Source organism: Daktulosphaira vitifoliae, unplaced genomic scaffold (assembly GCF_025091365.1).
Source record: "Daktulosphaira vitifoliae isolate Bord-2020 unplaced genomic scaffold, ASM2509136v1 Scaffold_3, whole genome shotgun sequence".
NCBI lineage: Eukaryota > Metazoa > Arthropoda > Insecta > Hemiptera > Phylloxeridae > Daktulosphaira > Daktulosphaira vitifoliae.
The window spans coordinates 14,173,866-14,199,644 of record NW_026099574.1 but is presented as its reverse complement, the minus strand read 5'-3'; the positions used below and the strand labels follow the sequence as shown (position 1 = coordinate 14,199,644).

Below are 25,779 nucleotides of genomic sequence, written 5' to 3'. Positions count from 1 at the left end.
AAAAAAAAAAAAAAAAGGATAAAATCCATAAGTATTGATTGAGACATTCAGTAAAAAAAATAAGCTTATCAAAGATTAAAATTTTAAAAATAAATATTTAATTAAATTAACACCAAGTATAGATATATTTTTATAGAGAAAAATCCTTCATTAACTCAAAACTATCTATGTTAAATTTAAATTTAATATTTAATAAAAAATATATTTAACACCTAAAATATGTGAATTGGTCTGTTTTCAAGGTTTCCAAATAAACTATGTTTAATTTAACAAACTACTTGTAAAGAAACTATGTCAATCTATTATGTTTTATAGGCTTCAAAAAGTTGTTTAAATATAAAATAATAATTAAATCATTATAATTATTAATGTGATTACTTCATTCTAAGCTAGATTTCTATGAACCTGCAATATCATTTCAACACATTCTTCATACAAAGAAAAAGGCCTCTTAACATTTTCATACAATAATTTTAAAAAATTTTGAAGATATTGTAAGTGAAATTTGTAATCTTCAGGCTTGATAAATTCTTTAAATTTTGCAAATTTGATACATTCGTCTGTTATTGCGTTAACACAACTTGAATTAAGAATATTTCTAAATACATTGATAAAAAAAAATTAATATCACTAAGTTTTAAAATTAAAAAAATACTTTGTCAGGAACTTTTTTAAGACAAGAATACTTACAATGATGAAATTCTATTGGGTGTAAATCGAGCTATTGGCCAATTTTCTTCACACGGTTGACACTTGCAAATAAATTTATATTGTTCTTTCAGAATTTTCTTTCTATAATCTTTTTTATTTGTAGTAAAATGAATTCCATAAGAAACAAATAACTGTTAAAATTATAGATATATACATATGAAATATACAAAACATATTATATATTAAAAAAGTTTTGATTACTTGTTTCCCTTTAGGTATAGGTTGTATAGCTTTGTATACAATGTTTTTGTTTTCATATCCATTACATAGTAATATGTTAGGATCACAGGAATGATTGAATAATCCAAAAGTTGGATCTAATGTTCCAGTCATAAGAGGTTTAAATAGGCTATCTTTAGGTGATAAGGGAATTATGAAATTACGTGATTTGAAACAGTTTAAATCTAAAACACAGAGCATATGTACCAATGAAGCTCCAACAGTAGCTTTGTGATGGTCATAAATTTCAAAGCCTCCTAAAGACATATAATTAAGTATTTCAACAGCTATACAATTGAAGAAAAATTTGACATCTAAAGATATTTTATCATCATTTATTGCCATTGAATAAGCTGTACAAAAATCGTTTGAATTGAAAAAACCATTTCTATCAAATTCTTTGGTTAATAAATTTACTGAAAAAGTATTTAATGAACGCACTTTATTGCAATAATTATCTATGCCAAATTTGATTATTTCTTTAGTAAACCATTTTACAGTTAGCCGATTAATTAATGGAATCCCAGGTAACTTATTAATATAATATAAAATTGGACACTCTAAGAAATGATCTTCTTCATGACTCTTTTGCATACATTCATCATCACAATAAATTGCCTAAAAATGATATAATTCATATAGTTAAAATTTTAGTACATACAATTTTAAAATTAAGTTTCTACAATACTTTAATAATTAACCTTAAGTATCGTAGATATAAGAATAATAGAAACTGTCATATTAAGATTTTTTATAATGTATATAACTATTTCATGAATTAATCAATATATTATTCTATTTAAATAAAAAATATATATACAGTAGACTCTTAGTAGTTATGACCAAGCATAGTCTAGTACACCTACTCATCCCGCCCATTTTTTTGTTATAATAGTGATATAAGTACAATAGAATAGGATAAAGTTCTGTACAAATGGAGCATTTGCTCTATTTAAACCTATGAATAGTAAATACCATCTGGGATTTACACCTAGGTAAATAGGACAATATATGGTCCTGCATGTAATGCCCCATAAAAACTTAAAAATATACATAATATGATTATGTGATTTTAAGTAAACTTCCAATAGTCCTATGTTTTCACTAAACAGGTAATATTGTGATATGATCTTTGCCAGATTATTAAGTGTCTACTGTTTCTAAATACTCACCAAAGAGCATTTTGCACATGGTATGGCAGCTAAACATTTTTTCATACAATTATTATAACAACAAATAAATGTAGAATCCATAGAAAATCCACATATATAAGGTTTATCAATTGCTACAATGTCACCTTAAAATATTAAAACATATATGTTTAAGTATTATATTAAAGCATTATGGTAGAAATAATAAGTACAATTTAAAAAGCAATTATCATGAAATTAGAAATATTATTTATAGGTTTAATTGTTATTTTAATAATAAATACCAGGATTAATATTACAAGTAGCATACAATCCTTGACCAAAATCATCTGAATATCTCAATTCTATAAACTTCGATAATGAAGAAATACTATCATGTTTTCCACCAACTATTTCTTCTTTGGTCCTTTGTTCATTAATAACATGTTGATGTTCAATGAGGCCATCACATTTTTCTAAATTGTCTTCAATGCATTTTTTTATTTTTGTTTTTATATCATTAGAAATAGAAGCTTTATCCAAAAATTTGAGGCACTTTTTATAGTTATTTTTAGCTCTTTCACTATTTCCTAATAAGCGTTCAGCATTACCAGCTCTCTCATATAATTTATAAAATAGTTTTGTTGGATAATTAAACTGTAAAGCTCGATGTATGTCATTTAAACACAATTGGTATTCTTTAAGATGAAAGAGAGCAGCAGATCTATTAGCTAGAGCAAAAGAATAACATTCAGTATTATTTTTAGATAATATAATACTCTTTGTATAACAATTTAAAGATTTTAAATATTCTTTTAATCTAAATAGCTCATTGCCCAAACCGCGATTATCTTGTGCATTAATAATATTACTGTCAGATAGCCGATGTTTACAACTTTCTAGTTTAGAGGGAAACATTCCATTTCGTTTCATGATATCCAGTGTATACATAAATTTTTCTTCGTCATTTTCAGCATTACTAAATCCTACATAAACATCGCCTAGTAAATTCTCATCTACTAATATATCCGAGTAATAAAAAAAATCATTATATGAATTCATATTACACACACGATTTCAAATGTACTATATTTAACATATAAAATAAAACTATAACAAAAGTTAAATTTTCGAAAGAATCAATCGCTATAAAATCTTCAATAACACGTTATTAAATATGTTAAATATTAAATATATTTTTTGGACATTAAATGATTTATGCAGTTGCATCGGATACTATTTAAGTATCCAGTTGTCAATGATACCAACATAATAAGGACTTGAACAATGGTTTAAAAATCGTTAAAAAAATAAATCACTTCCTTATAAAAGTAACAAATTGTTTTGGCAATTATACAGTTATATTATATTTTATATAATGAACACTACTAACGAACACATTTTTTAACTAATAAATTGTATAATCTGATTGTAAGAAGTTGTAGTTAGTAGTTTTTATTTCAAAGAAAATATTTAAATTGAGTCGTACTGCAATATTATACTGATTGATAAAATACCATTAATTGTTCATTTAATGACAATTTCTAATTTTCAACTAATAATAATATTGTAAATCTATACTAACTGAGTGCAACATCAATATATAAATTTCTTATTAATCGAAAAAATTCATTTATGGATGCAATTTAAATTAAATGTTGAAGGAATCTAACTTATTTTTTTCTATTTAAAACTATTTTTACATAAATTTACATTTAATATATATCATTGGACGACTGAGGCTCCTCAGGTGTTGCCTATCACTTCTTTCACTATTGAAGTCACTATATATGTTGCAGAATATATTATATATTGTAATTAAACTACAATTGTCTCACTCTTTTAGTTAATAAATTATAAGTATGAGGTATATATAACAGCGAAAATAGTAAATAAACTGTAAAATTATATGGAGCTCTTATGACTGATCTACGAGTACACTTGTCAATTCATTATTTATAATTTATAAATAATTATTTAATGGCTATTTATTAAATTATTGAATAACTTTAAGGGTTGAAACCAACATGTCAATTCAAGAACAATAGCCCATTTCTTATTTAATATTGGGATACAAAAGGAAAATGTCATTAACTACAATATATTATATTTTAGGGATGTTTCTTATATTTTTAAAACTTCTGCTAGCCATTTTCTAAAATACTAGATTTGAAAATTAAAAATGAAAGTTTTAATCAGTGATTACATTTTAACCATTAACCTTAATAATTAATTATTACTTAAAAAAATACTTTAAATATAACAAATAAAAAGTTGTGTCAATTATACGTTGAGAGCATTTGTATTTTACAATATTTAAAATCCGTCTAAAGATTTTTTCATCTCTCTAATTAAAGCCATAGTTTTATTGAAAAATTATTCATGTATATGTAAATATAGTTTGAATTTTTAATAAATGTAATGATTATTTAGTCCATATAAAACTATTCTAAATAGGAATGTTTCATGCATCCAAAAATAATTTAGTATTTTAACAATATTCTAGATAATTTTTGGTTTGTAAAAATTTCAATTTCCTTATGAAATAACTAATACAATCATTAGAAAAATTATAAGTAAATATGAAATATTAGATCAAAAAATAATAGCTAATATAATGTTTTAAATTTTATAATTTATTATTGATTAATTTTGTTAACAATTTAATGTTATATCTTAATATTATAAACAATTTGTAAGCTTAACAAACAATTTGTTCAATAACAAGATAAATGACTAAAAATAAAGTACATTAAATAACACTATAAAAAATTTAATTGGAAACGGAATGTTCAATTATAAATTAATAAGAATCAAATTTAAGTACATAAATCATTTTTTTAAATATAATCACAGTTAGGAATATTAAAAACAAGTTATAAAAGAATTAGGTGACAAGGTTATTTTACTATTAACTAAGCGTTTATTTTAATATTAAGTATCTTAAAAATGTACTTATGTTAACTAAATTGTACATTTAAAATTTACCATATAGTAAAAAAATTTTTAAAATAAGTGGACCCTGATAATTCAATAGACTGTTAGACCCCGTAAATGAAATTGACAAACAAGAAAAATTTTTGTATAGATGAAACAAATCAAAAACGATAACTTATTAAAATATCTCATTTGGAACATTTGATACAAAAATATAATTAATTTTTCATTATTTATCAAATTTAAGTAAAACAAGAAATTTAAAAATAGCTGCTATTTCTTTCTGTCATATTTTAAATTAAATTTGGACATAGATTTAATGTAATATGTTAAAAAGAATATTATTTTTAAGTCATTTAAAAACATTTAGTATTGTAGAAAATAAATATAATCATAGGTAACTAAATAAGGTTATAAAATTGATCACCTTTTATATTAAAAAAAAAAAATACCAATGTAAAAAAACTGAGTTAACAATTATACAATTAACAGTAAACATTTATTGTAATAGAAACACTTTTTATTGCTTAACTTTGTATTCAAGAATTTTATTTTTTTAAACCCAGAATTCTTTCAGCTACACCTAAATAATAGACAGTTTGGGCTATACCAAAAAGAGGTGCTATCACAATCATACGACATGCTCCACCTTTAAAAAAAGCCAGAGGACCTTCATTACGTAATGTTTTCCTAAAAATTAATATATTGATTATTATAATTTTATTTAGACTTAATTTATTAAAAAATAGAAAACTTACAAGAAACAATCAGTCACTCCTTTGTATTCCACTTCTGTTTCAATTTTTTTAATAGCTTGTAATCTTGTTTTTATAACATCAATAGGATTAACAAATAAAGCAGCAGAAGAACCTGCTATACAACCAGATACAAAAGAACACCAAAAAACAGCTTCTCCTAATATTTAAATTTGACAAATGTTAAATTTTTTAATTATAGGGAAAAATTTATATTTAACCTGATTCGTCTTTTTTACGTGGTCCCAAAGCGTTTAATCTAGCAAACATAGGGAAATATATAACAGAAAATGTAACATCTCGCATTGCTGTTGCTCCAACACCTCTATACAAACCAAAAAATCCTTTAGTTTTTATTAATTCTCGAGCTAATGATGTGGCTGAAACTTTTGGTACAGTTTTTCCATCTAATAACCAATAAATAAAAATCTAATAATGATTCAAAATATCAAATACACTTAATAAGAGACTTAGAACAGTCCAATTAAAATAAAAACTGTGTTATTATTTCAACTCTACAATAACCATTTATTATAAAATTGAATAGGAGATATATCATACTACATTGATTTGTACATTATTTTATGAATAAAACTAGTTAACAATAAAATTTATCTATGATATAACAGTCTAGATAGATTTTTTTATGTAAAATCTTGTGCAGAGTTTGAAAATGAGATAAAAAATTCCAAAAGTTAAACAGTTTTTGAGTAATTTTTAAATTAGTATTTGTATGTCCTAAAAAACTATTTTCATTATACTGCAAATATTTTTAGTTAACATTCACTGATTTTTAAATTTTTACATAAAATTTAATAATAGAAAATGTATATAAATTTTGTGTTAAAACTTTTTGATAAGACATTTTACTGATTTACTATTTATGAATTCACCAGTTCTGGTTATACCTAGTTGAGGACCCCCAATTATAGTAATATATCTAAACTAATTTAAGTTATTTTACCAATTAGTGAATACAGAACTAGGTTCATTTTATTTGTTGGTTCACTGCCAAATTTTTATAATTTTTTTGTGAAATATCAGAAAAATTTTTTATTTTTACATAAAATAAATCAATAACAAAAAAATATTTCATCAACAATAATTTCACTGGATAAGTTTTTTAACATTAAATACAAAATATATTAGTTATGAACGATTGAAAAAAAATAAATAGATTTCCCAATATTTAAAGTTTTTATAATACAATAATTAAATTTTGTAATATAGTGGTTTAATTGGATTGAGTACGCAGTAAATTCATAATATTAAATGTGCTAAAGGTCAAATTAAAAAATGTTTAATTAAAAGTTATAGATAATATAATATTCTTAGATTTTGTATAAAAAATTAAAAAATCAGTAATTTACTATATAATGAAAATACTTTTTTTGGATTCACAAATAAATGCTAATTTTGCTATAACTCAAAAACTGTTCTACTATTGGCATTTTTGATCATATTATCAAATAGTCATAAGATTTACATATAAAATTGCTATCACATAACATAGGTTAGAAAATTATTTATATTAGTTAACTAATGTAATTAATTAATATTAACTGTATTATTAAATAGCATATTTAATGTATTTTATTTCATAAAAATAATTATTATATTCTATGCTATTTTCAGTTGTAAATATGCTTTATGTATAAAATACTATAAGTGATTGTAATTTTAGTAGTATATAATATTTTCTTAAGAAGCATATACACTTTTTTCCAGCCCCAGACAAAATGGAGTCACTAAAATTTTATTAGAATATTTTAAAAATTTATCACACCAAGTATGATCTATTCTAAAAAGTAAATCCAGACAAAATTTTTAATTATAATTTTAATAATACCTAATTTGGCCTGAGCTGCAACCCGCCCTGCATCTTGCATTTGTATTTTTAAAAGTTCCATTGGAGTAGTAACAATTATTTGGAAAAGTCCAGCCCCAGCACCAGCTAACATTTCATGAATTAATGTTAAAGGCTTCCTTAATCATAAATATTTATTTTTAAAATACATTTAAATGCTTTTAGAACAATAGATTATACCCAGGTTGAGTTAACCAAAATCGAAATTGATCATTAGCAGCTAATTTAATTGCTTTTTCAGGTGTTATTAACAAAATGTTAACAGCAGATCCTCTATACATTCCAAAATACCCTTCTGAAACATATGTTTTTTTAAAGGCATCAAACCTAAAACCCCAATTAAAATAAAAATATAAATTTAAATTTATATAAAGTTAAATAAAATTATATTACATTGATTTGTACATAAACGATCCATCTTTGCTTGGTTTTTGATTTTGTAATCTTGTTTTTACAAGATCTAATGGAAAAACTACTGTCACTCCAATAATTCCAGCAATACCTCCATTTATAATTTTTGGCAGTAAACTAATAAAAAAAAACTTTTATTAAGTATTCAAACACAAACATTTGATTTTTTTCAACAATTGATAATTCAATTATTGAATAATATTAAATGTATAATAATTATTATAAATTATTTATTTAATAGTACAAAATAGTAAATTTTCAAATTTTAGTAAAAATATATACAGAGTGATTCCTTAACTACCAGTCATTACATGTAAATATTAATTAAAAATATAATTAGGTTCAAAAATCTTCTGTATAATACCATTTAATAAAATTTGTATTGTTTTTTTATTTTACAATTAGGCAGAACAGTTCTATTTAACTATTAATATTAAATTAAAAGTTAATATTTATTTATAGTTTGACTTTTCACTTTATTTAAGTATCACTGATGTCCAGAGACAAAAAAATAGATTATTGCAGGTGATGGGATTGAATACATACCTCTTAACCATCCCAATTTCTTAAAATAATTTGATTATAAATTAAAAAATTTCCCTGCTAATATCCCTTTCATTTTAAATGCATTAATTAATATGCATAAAATTATGTTTACTCCATTAAAGTTATTAGAGAGACTATGTCAATTTTTGCCAATTTAATTAAATTACAAGAACATTAGTTATATTTGAATGTATTTTATCTGCTAATTCTGCTGAGTTCTGTAAAAGAAATAATAAAAACTAATTAATTTATTAAGTCTTATGGTGATTATTATGAATTGACCACCTATTGTAAAATTAATTTTAATAATTACCTAAAAGTATCAATTTCTTTTTCATTTTTTGATAATTTAAGTCATAACAAATTTTATCAAATAAAAAAAACAAGAGTTAAGTTAGAGGTTTCTTTACATGAGTTTTTAATAATCTTTATTAGTATTATAAAAATTTAGAATCCCAAATTCAGACTTAGACATTTTAATGATTTCTATGTATATCCTAAAAATTAAGTACATTATTAATAATCAGAGCTGTGAATTATATGCATTTATAAATTTTGTTAGCCCAATACACCATCAGTAAGTACAAATTTTTATTGATTAATTAAAAAAATGAATATGTTTACTTTTTCAATATTATAGTTTTGGGGTGATTAGGGAGTTAATTCTGTCCTAAAATAAAAAATAATTCTTTGTTACTATTTGATTTTACAACAAAGTTGCATAAACTTGGGACCCTTGTTAATATTTAAATTATTTAAGATTTAGAAAATTATATGTTCCATTGTATACTAACAGAATGTTTAATGCATTGATTTTTGTAAATACATAAATTATATTTACTTACCAGAAATAATATTTTTTAACTAGAGATAAATTATCACAAATAACATTTTTTTTTTTTTTTTTAAGTCTATTAATTTACAAAAAAAATATGACTTTATATATTTTACCACTGGTGTATATCTATACACCAGTAGTAATATGAATATGTATAAAACCACAACACTTTTTTTTTAATTGGCTATTATTCATACTATAAGTTCAGAGTTCACTTTAATGTATAGTTAAAAAATTGTATTAATGTTAAAAAAATTAAATAATAATTAGGTATAATATTTTTAAAGATATTTCATAAGGTATAATTAAGGAATCATTCTGTATATATATATATTAACTATTTAATAAATTTATTCTAGCTTTTTACAAAAATTTAAAGATACTCACGCAAATTTATTACTAGGCATCAATGATTTTCTAATAACAGAAACAACATGACATTACATTATATGTTAAACAGTTTTACTATAATATTAATACAGAGTGAATCATAATCCATTGGATAACTCATAAAATACTAATAATTTTGAGAATTTTTATATTATTCAGTTACATATAATTTCTGATTTATACAATATTAAGTATTTTTTTGTTCATTCCTTATGGGTTATTGGGGTATCAACTCTTTTTTTTAATGGAAACATTTAAAATTAAAAAGTCTAAAATATCTAAGATATCTCGGTAGTAAATACCATTGTTCAGGATTGTTAACAATCTATAATTATAATCAAAAAATGAAAACTTTAATATATTATATCAAATCAATTAACAATTATTAAAAAATTCAAACATTATAAATTAAAAAATACTCTAATCAATTTTCAAAATTAAAATACATAGTTTTTAAAATTATTTATTGATGTAATATATAAGGAAACATATACATAAATAATCCCAATTTTTTCTATACCTTAAGCTATATTTTTTTAATATTTTTTTTTCTTTGTAAATAAAGTGATCAAGTATGTCATGTTTACCAAAATTTACAAAATCAATAAAATTTCATGAAAATTAACAAGATGTTAAAAATATAATTTTAAAGATGAATAATTTTATTGAATTGAATGATTTTTTTTATTACTTTCACTCATAAAATCTGCAGTGCTCAGGAATATAACAGTACATTGAAAATTTTAATTTTGTAATATTTATAATGAATGATGTAACAGTGTTACAATTAAAGTTGTTCAAGTAATTAAAACAAATTATAAACAAGCCAAAAATAAAATTTAAATAAATGATGTTTACTTCAAAACTTAATAGTTTTAAAGAGTAATTTAAAATTATAGTTCTCTTTTTTAAACATTTTTTAGCAATGGTTTACCTAAGAATTTAAATCAAACCATGATTGTATCAAACATATTTTGTTTATTAATTGATCCAAAATTAAAATACTTTAATTACTCAAAGCAATATTAACACATTTGTTTAAAACGAAAATTATCATAATTAAACTTAGTTTAAACTACAATACTTACACAGTTGATTCAGTTTTTATTGTAGAATTCATAATGTAGATATTTATAAATTAATGAATTTAAATATTGTATGAATGTACTATACACTGTTTTTGAAGCACATACTTCTCTAATTTTCACGATATTAAAAACATTTTGGTCGTAAAAATAAACAACTCTTTTGGCTAAAATGATAATCTAAAAAATGTTATCCAATCTAATATACTTATAAATTTCAAGGCCCACAATGAATCTATATAAGTCAATTAAGTTCTATACACTTGAAAAAAAATTTGTATATACATATCAATAGTAATGATAAGGCGCGCCTAACAACTTACTATAACTCTTCATTTCGTAAGCATTATTACACAATAGATAAGGTTTTATCTAAAGTAGTGATAGACAATTCCTAAAGAAACCGATTTTCTATATCTAGGAGGAAATTTTTAATGGGAGAAGAAATTTAAATTGTTTACAAGCAATCATGGATTGACGGGGGTCTAAGGGGTCTGGATCCCTCTCAAATATCGATACATTGTATAATAGAACACTCCCCAAGAAAAATGTTATAAATTTGCAACTAAACAAGTTACAACATAATAAAATGCAACTAATCAAAGGACTGACTTATAGATACCGTAGTACAATTATGAAACAGAACGGTACCACAGACTACAATCTGTATATAATGGTAGAAATTGCATGATTTCTGTGGTCGAAAAATGATAATAGATAAAAACGTTAATAACACGTCTTGATCATTCGACTAGAGTTTCTTATCAAAATAACATAAGTTACTGAGTTATAGCGCAGTCTATCTATAATCGTAATAGAAACAAAATAATTTAATATATGGCGCCTTTTATCACATGCCAACAAATAATTTAGTCAGGAGAGTTAATATGAAGAAAATAAAATACAATAAGAGACTAATTGGCCACAGATTACTGTAGGATTGTATAGATTGTCGTATAACCATCTCTAGTCTCTAGTCTCTCCCAGCCACTCCAATAAGGTCCACCTGGAAGAGATTTTAACTTTTTTCCCTTTTAAAATTCGCCTTTCTCTTTTTTCTCCGCCTCTTCGCTTCGGTGCCTCCTCGCGAGGCTTATCGTTTCGCGTCTTTTCCGACCGCCACTCGAATTTTTCGGCGCCCCCGTTTTTTTATTTTCACGATTTTCAGAATTCCGTAGAATGGAAAACGACGCCAAATAGAGGAGCGAGGCCTCCGCCGCGACGCGTTATCGCGTTTACCGCGTTCCCGCCTTTTCGTCATTATCAGCGCGTCTGACGCCGGTACGTCGTCGTCCGCATCAACGTCGTTTATTTTTCGATATTTCGTTATTATTATTAGTAGTAGTAATAATGACTGTATTCGTTAATTAATGTAATTTTGTAAATTTTCTACTTCTATTGCGATTATATTAATCGAAACTCGCGATTGGTAATTTTACAGCGATTACGATTAACGTAGTTTATTAATTGTCGATATTTTAACAGTCGTGGCGATTGGGTTTTGTGATTTTTAGATGGCGTTTACTCCGGAGTACTGCTTCGATGATGGCTCCACCTGTAGGCCGAGAGTGCTGGCTCTAACAATCTACAACGGATTTATTAAACGAGTAACGCGTTTTTATTCGTTAAAAAAACACAAAAAAAACCTGTGCGTTTGACGTTTTCACAACTATTGTAATTGATATAAATCCATAATCGTTGTAACGGCAGTATTAATTGATTTGATTTTATAATTTTTAGACGGCGTTTGTGGCCTCCTGAGGTGGTATGCTTCGATAACGACTCGGCCTGTTGGCCCTAAGTGCTGGGGCTCTGATCAACAACGCATTTATTACACGGGTAATTCATTTTCATTTGTTAAAAAGAATTTTATTGATATTGACATTTTTAAAATAGAGTTCATCTTTTTACATTTTAATCAATTTACTTTACATATTTTAATCATTAATTGGATTTGTATTTTATTTATTTGTACAATTTGTGCTACATTAGTCTACACCAGTGTTTCCCAACCTTTTTACCACTACGGCAATATTTTATAGGTCGCGAATCCCCTCAATCTTACGAAAACTAAGACCTTTTTTTGCTCATTAACAAGAATACACAAAATTTATCAAAAAATGTTAATTTTTATTATCTTACTTTACATTTTATTACTGTATTTAACTAATATATAATTATACTTTACTATACAAAATAATTTACTTAATGTGATTTTTGTGACTGCATTTCTTTATAGTATAAATTTTTCTTTAAAAACGTACTGCGTAGTAATCAAATGAATAACAATTGCATACTGAATCAATATCCATAACTCAGTATCAATGGGTACTCATAAAGTATAAAATTTATACTATAAATATATAAGCAACGATGTTTGTAATTGACATAATTATTATCGGTCGCGATAATATTATTTATAAATCTGATACCTACACACTTATGAATTTATAATAAAGTATAATATTATACGGTTCCTCAATAAGCCATTATTTTTTTTTACTATTTAAAAAAAAATATTAATTTCGAATAAAAATCGAAGAAAAAAATCTATGGGACCGCGGACCCCTGGTAGTCTATACAATCTCTTTCTCTATATGTATATACTTTTTTTTGTTTGCATGTACTACATTTATATTTGTGATCATCATGATTATTTCTTATTGAAATGTTTTATTGACAATTTCGTAACAATTATAATAATAATATTGTAAATATATTATATCATGGTGATGGCTGTATTAATTTAATTTGTTTTTTTAATTTTTAGACTGCTACACTGTTGTGCCAGGATATCTGAGCTGTAGATTGTTGCCAGTCATCGCTATTGGATTTCTGGCACAGGTAAAATTAATTTTCATTTGTCAAAAGAAATTTATTGTTATTCACATAAAAGTACAATTCATCTTAATATGTAATTATTAATTTACTAGCATATTTTAATCATTGCGTCAATTTGTATTTCATTTACCAGTGAAATTTGTACTACATCAGTCTATACAATCTCTATTTTTTTATTTTTATTTGCATGTACTAAATTTATATTTGTGGTAATAATAATAATGTTATAATTTTAAAATTTTAAAATTGTCTATATAATCATTGTAATGACCGTATTGATTAATTTGATTTTGTAATTTTTAGATAGTGTTTGTTGTGTCCGAAGGACTGCTTCAATAACGGTTTAGTCCGTTAGCCAAGAGCGCTGTCTCTAACTTATAACGGATTTATTACACAAGTAATTAATTTCCATATGTTAATTAAAATTATTTTATTTATTGGTGATCGCATTGTGTAATGTGTGTTGATTAAATATTTTTTATTCTTGTTATCATATTTATTCACACTCATGAACGTGTTTGTGGTCCTGTTGTAGTTTTTTTTTTTTTTTTGACGGTTGTACAATATAGCAATGACTGTATTAATTTATGTGAATTGTAATTTTCAGACTGCTGGTGGCTTGGGTGGTAACAACATTTTCACTTTTTTTTTTACCCACTGTGTGTTAATCTTGCGTGTCGTTCATTTTTGTTTAGCCGGTACTTATCCCTCACTGTTGGAAGGAAACCAAAAAGATACTGTATGAGTTTTGTAATTGGGACTCTTGAATTTTTTGTTTTTCTGATTTTACTCTTTCTTTCAGATCACATTTCATATATACTGCCATTATTTTGTTGTCCTCTCTGTGACATCTAACTGCTGAACACAGCTTGGAAAACACCACTGTTGGCCTTTGGAGTTCAGCGAGAAAACGACTACAGACTTTTCCATCGATCATACTTTATAGTTATTGTTAAATTGTTTAATTGGAATATTTTAACGTATTGATTGTTCTTAAGTGGAAAACATCAAACTTCATGTTTATAATTTTAATTGTTTTGCAAGTTACAGAATAAACTCGCCACGCTCAATTAATTATAATGTTACATTTTATTATATTTTTAATTAATTCGAGCTGTTGGTATCTCTAAAAGAAATACCACTAGAGTATAAAACTAGGATATTTTTTAAATCCCAACAATATATTAAATACTCCAGTATTTCTTTTATTTATCGGTTTGATAATACGGCTTTAATCATTTCATTTACATTGAGTCTGTAATTCTAGCAAGTAATTTAAGGTTTTTATATTATATTGTAAATAACAAAGTAGTTCAGTAGTGAGACAAATAAACTCTGTTCAATTTTTTTTTTTTTTTTTTTAAAACTAAAAAAAATTAAAAATTGGAGTTTAATTTGAATATATAATTTTTTAAATTATTTATTTTATGCGTAACTAGTAATTATAATTAAAGAAACACACAACACATGTGAATCTTTAAATTAATTTTTATGTGTCATACAATTAAAATAACACCGGCTTTATAAAATCGTATATGTTAAATGAATATTGTATATCAATGCATAATCAATTGAAAACCGTTTATTTAACTTTGGCACTGGACGTTTTATAACCATAATTTTTTTTATATTTGACTTGGACAATTTTTAGCATACTAATTATTTATAAGTGAAAAATATTAAAATTTAAATTAAACAATAATTCTTTAAAACTATTTTTAAAGTTAAATAATAACTCGCAATAATTCAGAAGTGTAATAAATTATTTGATATTTGTTTTTATGGAATGGTTTAATTATACCATTGAATTTCATATTTATACAAATACATTTTGTCTCATTGTTCCTTTAAATTCATTTTTTATTGTACAAAAAAAAACCTATTTTACACATGTTTGCGTTATTCAAATTATACATTTACAATTATATAAAAATATATTACTCCCCGATTACGATAATTTATAATATTTTTCACTTATGCTATTATAATGATCAATATATTTATTTACTTTTATTTCTATATGAAAAATAGAATCTCGCACAGAGCGTTTGAAGTATTATTAGCCAATCGTGAAATACGATAATGTGTATTTAATTACGAAAATAGGATTCAATGTTTTATTTTTCAATGACATGTAATTTTTTTTTATTAATATTTAATCTTATAACCCGATATGTTACACGATCAATCTTATTTATTTTTGTTTTTTGCCTACTCGATCACAAAGTTAAATTTCAAATATTTTACTTCGAAGAAAATGATTTTTTCTTTAAATTACATTTTTTTTTTTTTATAATATGATTTCAAGTATGTAATATTGTTATATCGGTTTTAACTTGATGCACGCTAATATTATCATACACAAAGATTCACTTACTTTATCAAACAGAGAATTAACATTTCATAACGTTATCCGACGCAATTATGCTTTTATATATATACTAGGGTGGTCCTCTGTTATAGGTGAAGCAAAAAAAAATTTCATTGTTCAGTATCAAGAACAATGAACAAGTTTAGATCTATAAATTAATAGCTGAACATTTTTTTGTTATTGAAATATAAGCAAAAAACTATAACAATACCCCATTTATCAATTTTTCAACCCTTTTGCGACACGGGAAGGGGTTGACCAATCACGACAAAACTTCACTAAAATGTTTTACTTATAGTAATAAATAAATTTAGGGGGTCCTGCAAACAAAATTTTTAACTTCAAATTTGTGGACCACCCTAATATATACATATGGTGGGAACAAATAAATAAACATGGATTGTATTTCACACTATTTATTTTAATAGTATACAAAAAAAATCATTGCCCACTCTCATTGCATTCTGAAACAAAAAACACTTATCGTATGTTGCAACATTACGAATTTATTGGTTTGGAGTTAGAGGCACAACTGCTCATTAACACATTTGAAAAACCAACGCTTAGTATATATTACAATTACCAAAACAGTTCTACCTCTAATTGTGCTACACCTATGCATCTCATACCTTGTTCCGGCGGCTTTCTACGTCAGGAGGAGGTGGTGGTCCCTCCTGCTGCTGTGGTGCCGTTTCCTCCTTAGCTTCTTTAAGAAGGCGTCGCAAATTCGCCACTTCTCGCCTCGCGATTTTCAAACGCTTTTTCATTGTTACTTAATTTTTTAACGTTTCAAAAATAAATACATTGAACACATGAAAGATAATTGAAGGTCATTTTACCTTTACTTCGGCAGTCCCGCCTAAGGTAGTGGTACGGGCTGTTGCATATGAAACACCCTGTGAAAATTAAAATTTCATTTCAATGTTACTTTTTAAACGGTACGCGTGCATAAATCTATAGTATACTTACTTTTGCTTTTTTAACACGCTTATATTAGTTTCACATGTATGTTTGTATATTGTTTGTATGTTGTAAGTTTGTAACTCCACGCGGCACGTGTTATTATGTCGCGTATCCCGTCGTCTATGACCTTGAGACTAGACCGTCGTAACGCATTCACCCCACCCCGCTCACCAGTCAGCGCCTACACTATTTTTTTCTGTATAATTTTGAGTAAACGCCGCGGTGCAAAGTCCAGCAAGTGCCGCACGGCCGACGACGTACCGCCGCTAATGATACCGTAGTATTCTTCCTGTTGTCAAAGTGGCAACGTCAATAAACCGATCTCCACTCGCGCACCGTCGCCATCAACGCTGCTAACCTTTTGACGCCCGAGGACCACGCCGGACATAGCGTCGTCAACGCCAACGAAAGTGCCACGATATTATGCGAAGATTATATATTCTTACCATCGCCGCTAATATTAATATATATATACATATATATATTATTATTTATATATACGTATATGTTAATATTCATTTATATATCCCTACAGCCGACGCCGCTGCCGCCATATATGCCTCGCGCCCCGCCCGCCAACAAAACACAGCTATACCTCGTGCATGATACGTTTACGTACTTAAGTCGCTTTACATGTATATATATATATATATATATATATAGATGTATATTAGGGTGGTCCAATTTTTTTTTTTTTGGAATTTAGTTTCTCCACAAGTTTGTTTTTGTTTCAGACCATCTAACTTGCACTTATAAAAAATTTCAGCATAATTGAATAATTTTTAGGGGTCGCTAGGATTTATCACTTTTATGCATAAAGTTATAGTAAATAAATAAAAACTATTTTCTTGAAAATTTATTCAACTTTTAAAAATAAAACAAAACATTATGCTACAATATTATATATATATATTTGTTAAAATCTATGTTTCTTAGTTTTTAATTACCTAGAGTCATTTTCATAATGCTAGATTTTGATGCAGAAGGATATCGTTTTCTATGGAGATCTACTAATCGGAGAAGATATTGTTTTTGCTCCTCATTTTTCGTTATGTTATTGTTGAACTTTTGAATCAGTGCAATCCCACGCTCTGCGCAATCATTAACAACTTTCATTTGGCGAACTTTTTCTAGCATTTCAATATAGACCAAATCTGTCGGCCACTCTGATGGATCTTTCGCCAAAAATGAAGCTGCTTTTTCTCGACCGTTATTAATTAACAAATCAAATAAAACCGTTGTGCGTTGTGTGATAAACGACTCCAGTGGATCCTGGTGATTGAACGTTTTGCCATCAAGTCTTTTCAATGCATTTCCCTTGGAAGGTCGTTGAAGATTTTTTACCATTTCTCTTTTAGACTCAGTACTGACACGAGAATCAAAAAAAGAAAGTCCAACTAAATGTTCTGAAAAATACCAAAGGTGACGAAAAAATGCTTTAGATGCGGCAATACTTATCTTCCGATTAGGGTAATCTTTTATCAGTCCAATCAAATCGGCATCATTAAGGGGAGCTCTTTCGGCTATTGGGGCTTCATTCCAGTAACGACAATACAGTAGACTTACAAATAGACTTATTTCCGTGACACCTTTTTTCTCTGCTGCAGTGAGTTCGAACTGATCTTGAAACATGTATATTTTTAGGCAATAGATTGCCTTTGCCATCCAACGGGCTTGATGAAAGGCTCCTGGCGTTCGAAATCTAACTTTACTTTCTTCTGACTTTCCGAGAAAAATTCTGCACAAGTTTATTATTTCAAGGTAGTCGTCTCTTGGCTGTTGCGTTTCAATAGCATCAATATAGTAAGAACGCATGTCTTGACGGAGTTGAAGCAGGTTGTCATGGTTAAATAAATTTTCATCACCAACTTTAAAATTTTATTTATCTATTCCCAGCCATTGTTTTTGAAAACGTTTGAAAAGATTGACATGTGGACCCCCACTTGGTCCAAACACTTCCTTAAAGACGGTAGAAAGCAAAACTTCAAAAATGTGATGTCTACAAGCAATCCAGACAAGCTCTTTATCAGATGCTATAGCCTTTTCGATTAAAGAGCATGCGCCCAAATTCAACCCCGTGTTAGAAGATGTAGTATCAAAGCAGAGTCCTCGCACGTAGGCCTTTAACTTCCACTCTTCAAGAACATTGAGACAAGCATCAGCCTGTTCTTTGCCCGTGCCTCTATCAATCTTTGGAACTGCTAAAAGCTTTTCTAAACCACCGCCAGTGACAAGCACAGCCACTCGATCGACTTTTTGCGTCCCTCCAACAATGTCAGGCAGCAGTTTACCATCCCAATGCAAAACTAGAGGATGCTCGAAAGAAGATGTTGTTTTGTCAGTTTCCACAACAGTTTTGCGAATTTGATTTCTTTTACGACGTATTGTACTACGTGATAAAGAGATATCTGCTATTGGGGTTCCTAAAGCCTGAGCTATTGATCCAACGACAAACATTGCATTCCGATCAGACAAGTTTACACGGTCAATAGATGCTACAACATCCTCAGTAAATACACTTTTAATAGTGGTGGGTTTTTTTATATTTGTTGAAGTAGAAGGAACTTGAAACTCATCACCCTATGAACAGTTTGAGCTGCTTTTACAAGAATCCATTATTTCGGAATCGGATGCTATTTCTAAGCTCATTAGCGTTTTTTCTTGATTATGTTGTCTTCTAGTTTCAGCTTCTACTTCTCTTTTTCGTTTTCTAATTTCTTTTTTTTCTTGCAGCTTGTCTACACCTGCCATACTGCAGCTCATTCTGTCTTCTCTCTGCATTATTAAAAATGTTTTGTCTTCTTCATTTTTCATTATTTTTAATGCATCCTTAACAGCTATGTCAAAAATATCAACTAAGTCTCCTTTAAATACCAATTCTTTCATACGGCAACTATCAAGATTTGTTTTTCTGTTCTTTTTTAAAAGATAGTATTCATCCACCAGTTTACTTAGTTTTCTTTCAACTGAGTCAATTCTTTGAGTAGGTATCCTTGCTTTTTCCCAAACTTCCAAAACGGATTCCGCTGTAGACCTTATACTTTTTTTAAAAGTTTGTTTTTTTTCTAAGTGGTGAAAGTGAAAAAATCTTAGTACATCCTCTTTTGACGGAAGTCTAGCAAATGAAAATGTTTCTGTAGGTTTTCCAATCAACCACACGGTAGCTGATGTTCTTGTTGATTTTAAATTGCTGGTGGAAGCCATTATATTATTTAAGACAAAATCTAATATAATATTTTGTAATAACTATAGTTAAAAATTTAATAGGTAATTCACAAAAATAATTTTGTTTTGATTATCAAACAAAACTTTAGAATAGTTAAAAAAATGTCAATAGCTTCAACGGACACCAAAGTGTTAAATATTTCAAATGTGATAATAAAAAAGTACAATCATTAATATATGTATTTTAAATTAATTAATAACCGCAGGTAACGTTTCAAATACTCACGTGTTTATAACAAGCGATGTTGACTCAACAACAGTTCAAAATAAAATGTCGATAAATGGTTTGAAATGTTAACTCATGTCGCACCATTTCAGTTTTAACTGGACAACCAATAATGTAAATAAAATAAGATAGTAAAGGAAAATACAATTCATTTTTGACGGACAATGTAAAATACTCATGGTTATTATGCACAGCTATTATCTGTTCGTTATCGGCGGTTAATGATTACGCTAGAATAAAAACCATTGATAAATTCCTATTACTTCTTACTTACAAATCCTAGCGACCTCTAAATATGTTTAGAATGGGCTAGTTTATGGCGTGAACATTTATTTTTGACTAAGAAACAAAAATATGGTTGTGGAGCTCAGAAAAAAAAACTTTTTTTTTTTACCCATAAGAATTGGACCACCCTAATATATATATATATATATATATTCTAATTACTATTAAAACTTATATATTAATACGCTTTATTCTCATTAAGAGATATATAGGGTATTTATTCCGATTACAAAGGATGATTCCCGTATCGTCATTTTACGTCACTACCTCCACGTTGCGCGCCTGCTGCTTTCCTTGGATGTGGTAGCCGTTTCTCAGACTCCCACTCCGGAATCGAACCCTGATTCCCCTTTACCCGTTACAACCATGATATTGATAGTAACTACTATCATAACATGTAACTAAAAAGTGAAAAATAAATATAGTTTAAAAAAACTAAAAAACACGCTTTTAAAGAACATCGAACTAAAAAGTTAAAAATAATTTTTAAAATAAGCGTAAAACAATAATACTAGTATTTTTTGTTCATAATTATTTTAAACTTATTTTAAAAATTATTTTTAACTTTTTAGTTCAATGTGCTTTAAAAGCGTGTTTTTTTAGTTTTTTTAAACTATATTTATTATTGCTCGCCTTCGGTCGGTCCGATGAGACGACGGCTGCCCGTAATGATTATTGTTTATTGTCGGTTTTATAAATATTTGTTTCATTATGACTCGACAAATACTACTAAATGATTTTTCCAATCGCAGGGTAATCCTTTACCACTTCCAGGTCGGACTTTGTTACTTTATAATCTCCGAGAGTCAGTATTTGAACCAATTTCAAACAAATCCGGCCGCCGATTTTTGTGTGGCGCGATTAAAAAGCGCTATTTACTTATTTTGCTGAACTTCCGGACCCTAAGACACTCCCCGGGATCCACGTACCATTTACATCGTACTAAAATCTGTTTCATTTTTTACGTAAAACGCGAATGCCTAACCACCGCAAATGAGTTTTTTTTGCGCGCGACCCAAAATTCACGGTAACACGGCCGCTGGAGTTTTTTGTCACGCGCACAAGTTGGACTTTGAACCGTGCGACTTTCTACGTGGTCCGCGTTTCGGTCGTTCTATCGATATTATTTGCATCAATGCGCTCGCGTTACGTAATCGACCTGTTGATCACAATCAATTGACACATTGTCATCGTTTCATCTGATCTCGATTTATAAAAATTGATTATTATCATAAGTTTTTTTATAATAAATACATAATTTATATATAAATAGAATAATAATAATTCATATGTAATAATTTATAAATAGTTTTTTTTATAATCATACCCGGTTTTTGACCACAGAATTTATTTTATCTAACACATGGCAAACCGGCGTGTTTTGTGCTTCACCACCGTCGCCGACAGTTTACACAAGTATGTACACGTTAGTTAATTGTTTTCGATTCGACGTCTCCTTCAGTCTGATGGACATTTGATTGGCTACAGTGTGTTGGTACTGTGCTCAACCGGAACGCCGTACCGTCTGTAGTAAGTAATAATCATAATAGTTAACAGTAATCGCTACAATTGTCTTCGATTTTCCCTTTAAGGTCAATGTCACGGAGCAATATAATGAGGCCGACGTAATAAATTTTTATAATTAATTTCATTAAGAATCGTAGTAACGGTTACGGAATGCGAGACGGTATTAATTCGTTGACTTTTTCAAATACTTCTTGCAACGCGTATATATGTATGTATACGTTGTAAGTATCGCGTACACAACACGTCAGGTCCCGTAGCAGAGTTGTCCTGAATTGTAACAATTGAAGTTGGCACCGTGTAGATTGAAATTGTGTCGCGTGGTGGACATTGATGTTGGCGATGCTGGACCGTTCGGAGGAAATGTCGCCGCTGGCGGTGTTGGTGCCAGTGGAAACGATTTGGTGAACATTTTACGCATAATAATAATAATAAATTTACTGTATATTATTGTTTTTTTATGTACGCAAACAATTCTGTAGGCTGAAGTACCCGTTGGAGCCATCCGGGCCGTGTGCGCCTATCGCTCCGTCTCCGGAGTGTCGGAAAGGGTCCCGGGTTCTCTGCCGCCCGCGGACCTGCTGGCCGTCGAACGCGCCAACGGACACGAGCTCCGGAAAAGCACTGTGTTCAACTGGCGCCGACGTGCGATCACTGTCGGGATCGGCCGGGAGAAGCGGATAATGCATTGCATACGCTTTTCCGGTGCGAGGCGTGGGCCAGCGAGCGGGAAGAGTTGGAGTCCAGCTCGGGGTCCGCGTTCGGCGTCGAGTCCATGGTGGACCTGATGCTGAGAAGCCATGAGGGGTGGTCTCTGGTTCAGGCATTCGCCGAATCGGTGATGAGCCAAAAAGAGGAGGCCGAACGCCTGAGGCAGAGACTGCCAAGGGTAGGATGACCTGCGGCGCTACTGGCGACGTAGGTATTTTATGTGTGTTTTATGTATTGTGTTGTGAATTATTTGGCCAACCCACGCGAAGTCCTGCCCCCACCTCCACGCGGTGCAACCTGGGCAACGGATCCCACTTAGGGATCCGGCTAACGGGGTAGGCAACACCACGTTGTGATTTATAGACGGCGTGGGCCGCCCTAAAGTAATACCTAATGGCAGTTCCAGGGCGGCCCACAATCATGTTGGCAGTAGTAAAAAAAAAAAAAAAGGGTTTACTGTGTACGATGGGGCTGCACTTTTTTCCGTAATCACTTGCTCCCGACCCCACCATCCTTTGCTAGTAAATACCTATGTTAATATTATGTAAGTGACTTTTTATATATTTTATATTTTAGATGAATTTAAATATGAATTTATACATTTGAAAATCATATCATACAAAAAAAAAACATATTAATAAGATGAATGGTAATCTTTCTTTTTTTTATGGTTAGAAATCTATCATTGAAATTTATTGTTATTTTTTATTATTAGTCATATGGGCTAACCGCTTTAGTAGGAACCGGGTGGCGAACAAAATCCTTATGTACCAACCAATAGCTCTAGCTCCCAAGTTTTTATTTTATTATTTAATAGAGTTCATGTAAAATATAATTAAAATAATTATGCTTATTTATATTCGTGTTAAAAACATTAAATAATATGTTATTGTGCTCATAGTTGTTAAAAAAGTACCCATCATTTTGCTTGGTATCAAATATCTTTTAATTAAAATTTAAAATACAAGAGGTGAGATAATGTATAGAAAATATTTTATTTTTAACAATAAGGTAAATTATCTTAATCTTCTTCTACGACCTCTTCTAGCCATTTGTCGCGGATACTCTACTCGTGGGACATTAACTGTCAATTCTAAAAATAGTTATAACAATAAATATAAGTTAATAAATGTTCAAATATACTTACTTTCTTGTTGTACTTTTTCTCGATGTTCTTTTATTGCATTCCCAAGATGATCACAAATATTATTAATAAAGTTATCCAGAGCTAGACAAAGAGTTTTGGTTTCAACTGAAGTTCGACAAAGAGGACACACATTATTTCCTCTCAACCAAGTATTTAAACAAACTTCACAAAATGTATGGCTGCAATTAATTGTACACGCCTAAAAAAACAAATTTACATATTAAATTTTATATAAAATATTCATTTTCACAATTTGTGACTAAATTTTATTTATTTCCCAATGATAATGAGATATTTAAAATCATTTTTTAATTTAATTTATGGATACGTAAAATTCAAGTTTTCTTGAACTAACAATTTGTGATAAAATATGTTTTATTTAAACTTCAAACCCAAATTCTAAAATAAAATAATGTTGTTGGTATAATTATGAAGTATGTGATTTTTTTTTCAGTCTCTTAAAAGCTAATTTATCAAAAACAAAATTTAAAAACTCATTTAAATTTTGGATAAAAATAGTTACTAAATTATAAAATAATAATATATAGACAATGACATAGTAATATTTTTCATTTTACTTAAATTGCATTTTATTTTCATAAACAAATTTACTTTAAAATGTCACACTTCATGGTAAAGTAATGTAAATGTAAGTAAATGAAGTAATTGTAAAATCGTTTTTAGCTTCGATGCGAAGCTGAGAAGGTATTAATTTTACTATGATGTGTTTTTTTTTTTTTATTTTTTTATTTTTTTTTTTGTGTCTGTGAACGCTCAATCTCAGCTCTCGCTGGACCGATTTTGATGAACAATATGTCAAAAGATCACAAATCGTATCTAGTCGAAGACATTACCCTCAAAAATTGAAAAAAATTCCCTCGTTCCCCGTAAACGGGGGAAATCCCCCAAAAAATTACAAATTTAAAAATCGCTAATTTTCGATATTTTTTCAATTTTTTTTACTTAAAATTGCCATAACTTTTTTAAAAATGACCGAATCAATATAATTTTTTTTTTTATAGATACCTTAGATAATTACCTATCATTTTATATATTTTTGTGAACATTTGACCCTTTAACAGCCCAAAGGATGGGGTTTCAAAATGGTAACTTTTTTACAAAAAAATAACTTTTTCAACTTAACTTTTGAAAATGTTCCGGAAAGACTGACACTTTTATATATATCTTAAATTAAAGCTTATGTAATATACTTTACTTAAAAAAAAAAAAATTTGACCTCTGGACTTGTCTTCATGGTGAAAATGACTACCGTATGCAAAAATATGCTATTTTTGTGAAAAAATTCTTGATATTATATTTTACATTTTTTAACATTATGTTGCTATAACTTTTTAAAAAATGCATGAATCAACTTTATTCTTTAATGATAAATACTTTATATATACTTCTTTCATTCGACATACTTTTTTTTAAAATCGGACCATTTCCCTTTATACAGGGGGGGTGCAAACCTTTTAAAATGCGTATAGAAAGTAGAACTTTTTCAACTTAACTTTTGAAAATGTTCCGGAAAGACTGACACTTTTATATATATCTTAAATTAAAGCTTATGTAATATACTTTAATTTGAAAAAAA

General features: G+C 28.0%; 3 protein-coding genes and 2 long non-coding RNA genes across 9 annotated transcripts in view; 1 reads left to right on the top strand and 4 right to left on the bottom strand.

The window, feature by feature from the left end:
* Window positions 1–348: 348 nt before the first annotated feature.
* LOC126902462 (SET and MYND domain-containing protein 4-like) lies at window positions 349–3,356 on the bottom strand. The gene is made up of 5 exons (XM_050679763.1): window positions 2,366–3,356; window positions 2,103–2,227; window positions 913–1,548; window positions 691–842; window positions 349–598 (listed from the first exon to the last, which is right to left on the bottom strand). The coding sequence occupies exons 1-5, from the start codon at window positions 3,120–3,122 to the stop codon at window positions 385–387; spliced, it is 1,884 nt and encodes a 627-aa protein (XP_050535720.1). The 5' UTR covers window positions 3,123–3,356; the 3' UTR covers window positions 349–384.
* Window positions 3,357–4,866: 1,510 nt separating this feature from the next.
* LOC126902465 (mitochondrial glutamate carrier 1-like) lies at window positions 4,867–11,535 on the bottom strand. Of its 4 annotated transcripts, XM_050679773.1 has the most exons (8): window positions 10,893–11,535; window positions 9,802–9,831; window positions 8,013–8,147; window positions 7,800–7,946; window positions 7,602–7,738; window positions 5,974–6,159; window positions 5,756–5,912; window positions 4,872–5,687 (listed from the first exon to the last, which is right to left on the bottom strand). In XM_050679773.1, the coding sequence occupies exons 1-8, from the start codon at window positions 10,922–10,924 to the stop codon at window positions 5,546–5,548; spliced, it is 966 nt and encodes a 321-aa protein (XP_050535730.1). In that variant the 5' UTR covers window positions 10,925–11,535; the 3' UTR covers window positions 4,872–5,545. The 4 variants fall into 4 exon arrangements, with proteins under 4 accessions (XP_050535733.1, XP_050535730.1, XP_050535731.1 ...); XM_050679774.1 differs by lacking the exon at window positions 9,802–9,831; XM_050679775.1 differs by lacking the exons at window positions 9,802–9,831; window positions 10,893–11,535 and adding an exon at window positions 8,577–8,595.
* A 61-nt stretch (window positions 11,536–11,596) lies between these two features.
* LOC126902467 (uncharacterized) lies at window positions 11,597–15,050 on the top strand. 2 transcript variants are annotated; one of them, XR_007703222.1, is made up of 7 exons: window positions 11,597–12,318; window positions 12,404–12,563; window positions 12,630–12,728; window positions 13,660–13,733; window positions 14,034–14,127; window positions 14,338–14,469; window positions 14,533–15,050. It is a non-coding gene; the product is annotated as an uncharacterized LOC126902467 (long non-coding RNA). The 2 variants fall into 2 exon arrangements; XR_007703221.1 differs by having other exon boundaries at window positions 11,600–12,563.
* Window positions 15,051–16,509: 1,459 nt separating this feature from the next.
* LOC126901505 (uncharacterized) lies at window positions 16,510–17,729 on the bottom strand. The gene is made up of 4 exons (XR_007703056.1): window positions 17,071–17,729; window positions 16,941–16,997; window positions 16,731–16,873; window positions 16,510–16,565 (listed from the first exon to the last, which is right to left on the bottom strand). It is a non-coding gene; the product is annotated as an uncharacterized LOC126901505 (long non-coding RNA).
* A 4,404-nt stretch (window positions 17,730–22,133) lies between these two features.
* LOC126902049 (E3 ubiquitin-protein ligase RNF8-like) overlaps window positions 22,134–25,779 on the bottom strand; it is a 22,282-nt gene continuing 18,636 nt past the window's right edge. Inside the window, exons 7-8 of the mRNA XM_050679072.1 lie at window positions 24,183–24,381; window positions 22,134–22,325 (exon numbers count right to left, since the gene is read on the bottom strand). Of these exons, the coding sequence (XP_050535029.1) occupies window positions 22,228–22,325; window positions 24,183–24,381 (297 nt within the window). The 3' untranslated portion in view covers window positions 22,134–22,227. The remainder of the gene's footprint in view (window positions 22,326–24,182; window positions 24,382–25,779) is intronic.

Bases quoted from the DNA above. Each gene is read 5' to 3' on its own strand.
- LOC126902462 (XM_050679763.1), bottom strand. From the start codon at position 3,122: ATGAATTCATATAATGATTTTTTTTATTACTCGGATATATTAGTAGAT. The intron at 843-912 runs GTAATCAAAACT...TAATTTTAACAG, and splicing joins CTATACCTAAAGGGAAACAA to TTATTTGTTTCTTATGGAAT. The intron at 599-690 runs GTAAGTATTCTT...CAATGTATTTAG, and splicing joins CCCAATAGAATTTCATCATT to AAATATTCTTAATTCAAGTT.
- LOC126902465 (XM_050679773.1), bottom strand. From the start codon at position 10,924: ATGAATTCTACAATAAAAACTGAATCAACTGT. The intron at 9,832-10,892 runs GTAAGTATTGTA...TTCTGTTATTAG, and splicing joins ATAAAAACTGAATCAACTGT to AAAATCATTGATGCCTAGTA. The intron at 7,947-8,012 runs GTAATATAATTT...TTGGGGTTTTAG, and splicing joins TCGTTTATGTACAAATCAAT to GTTTGATGCCTTTAAAAAAA.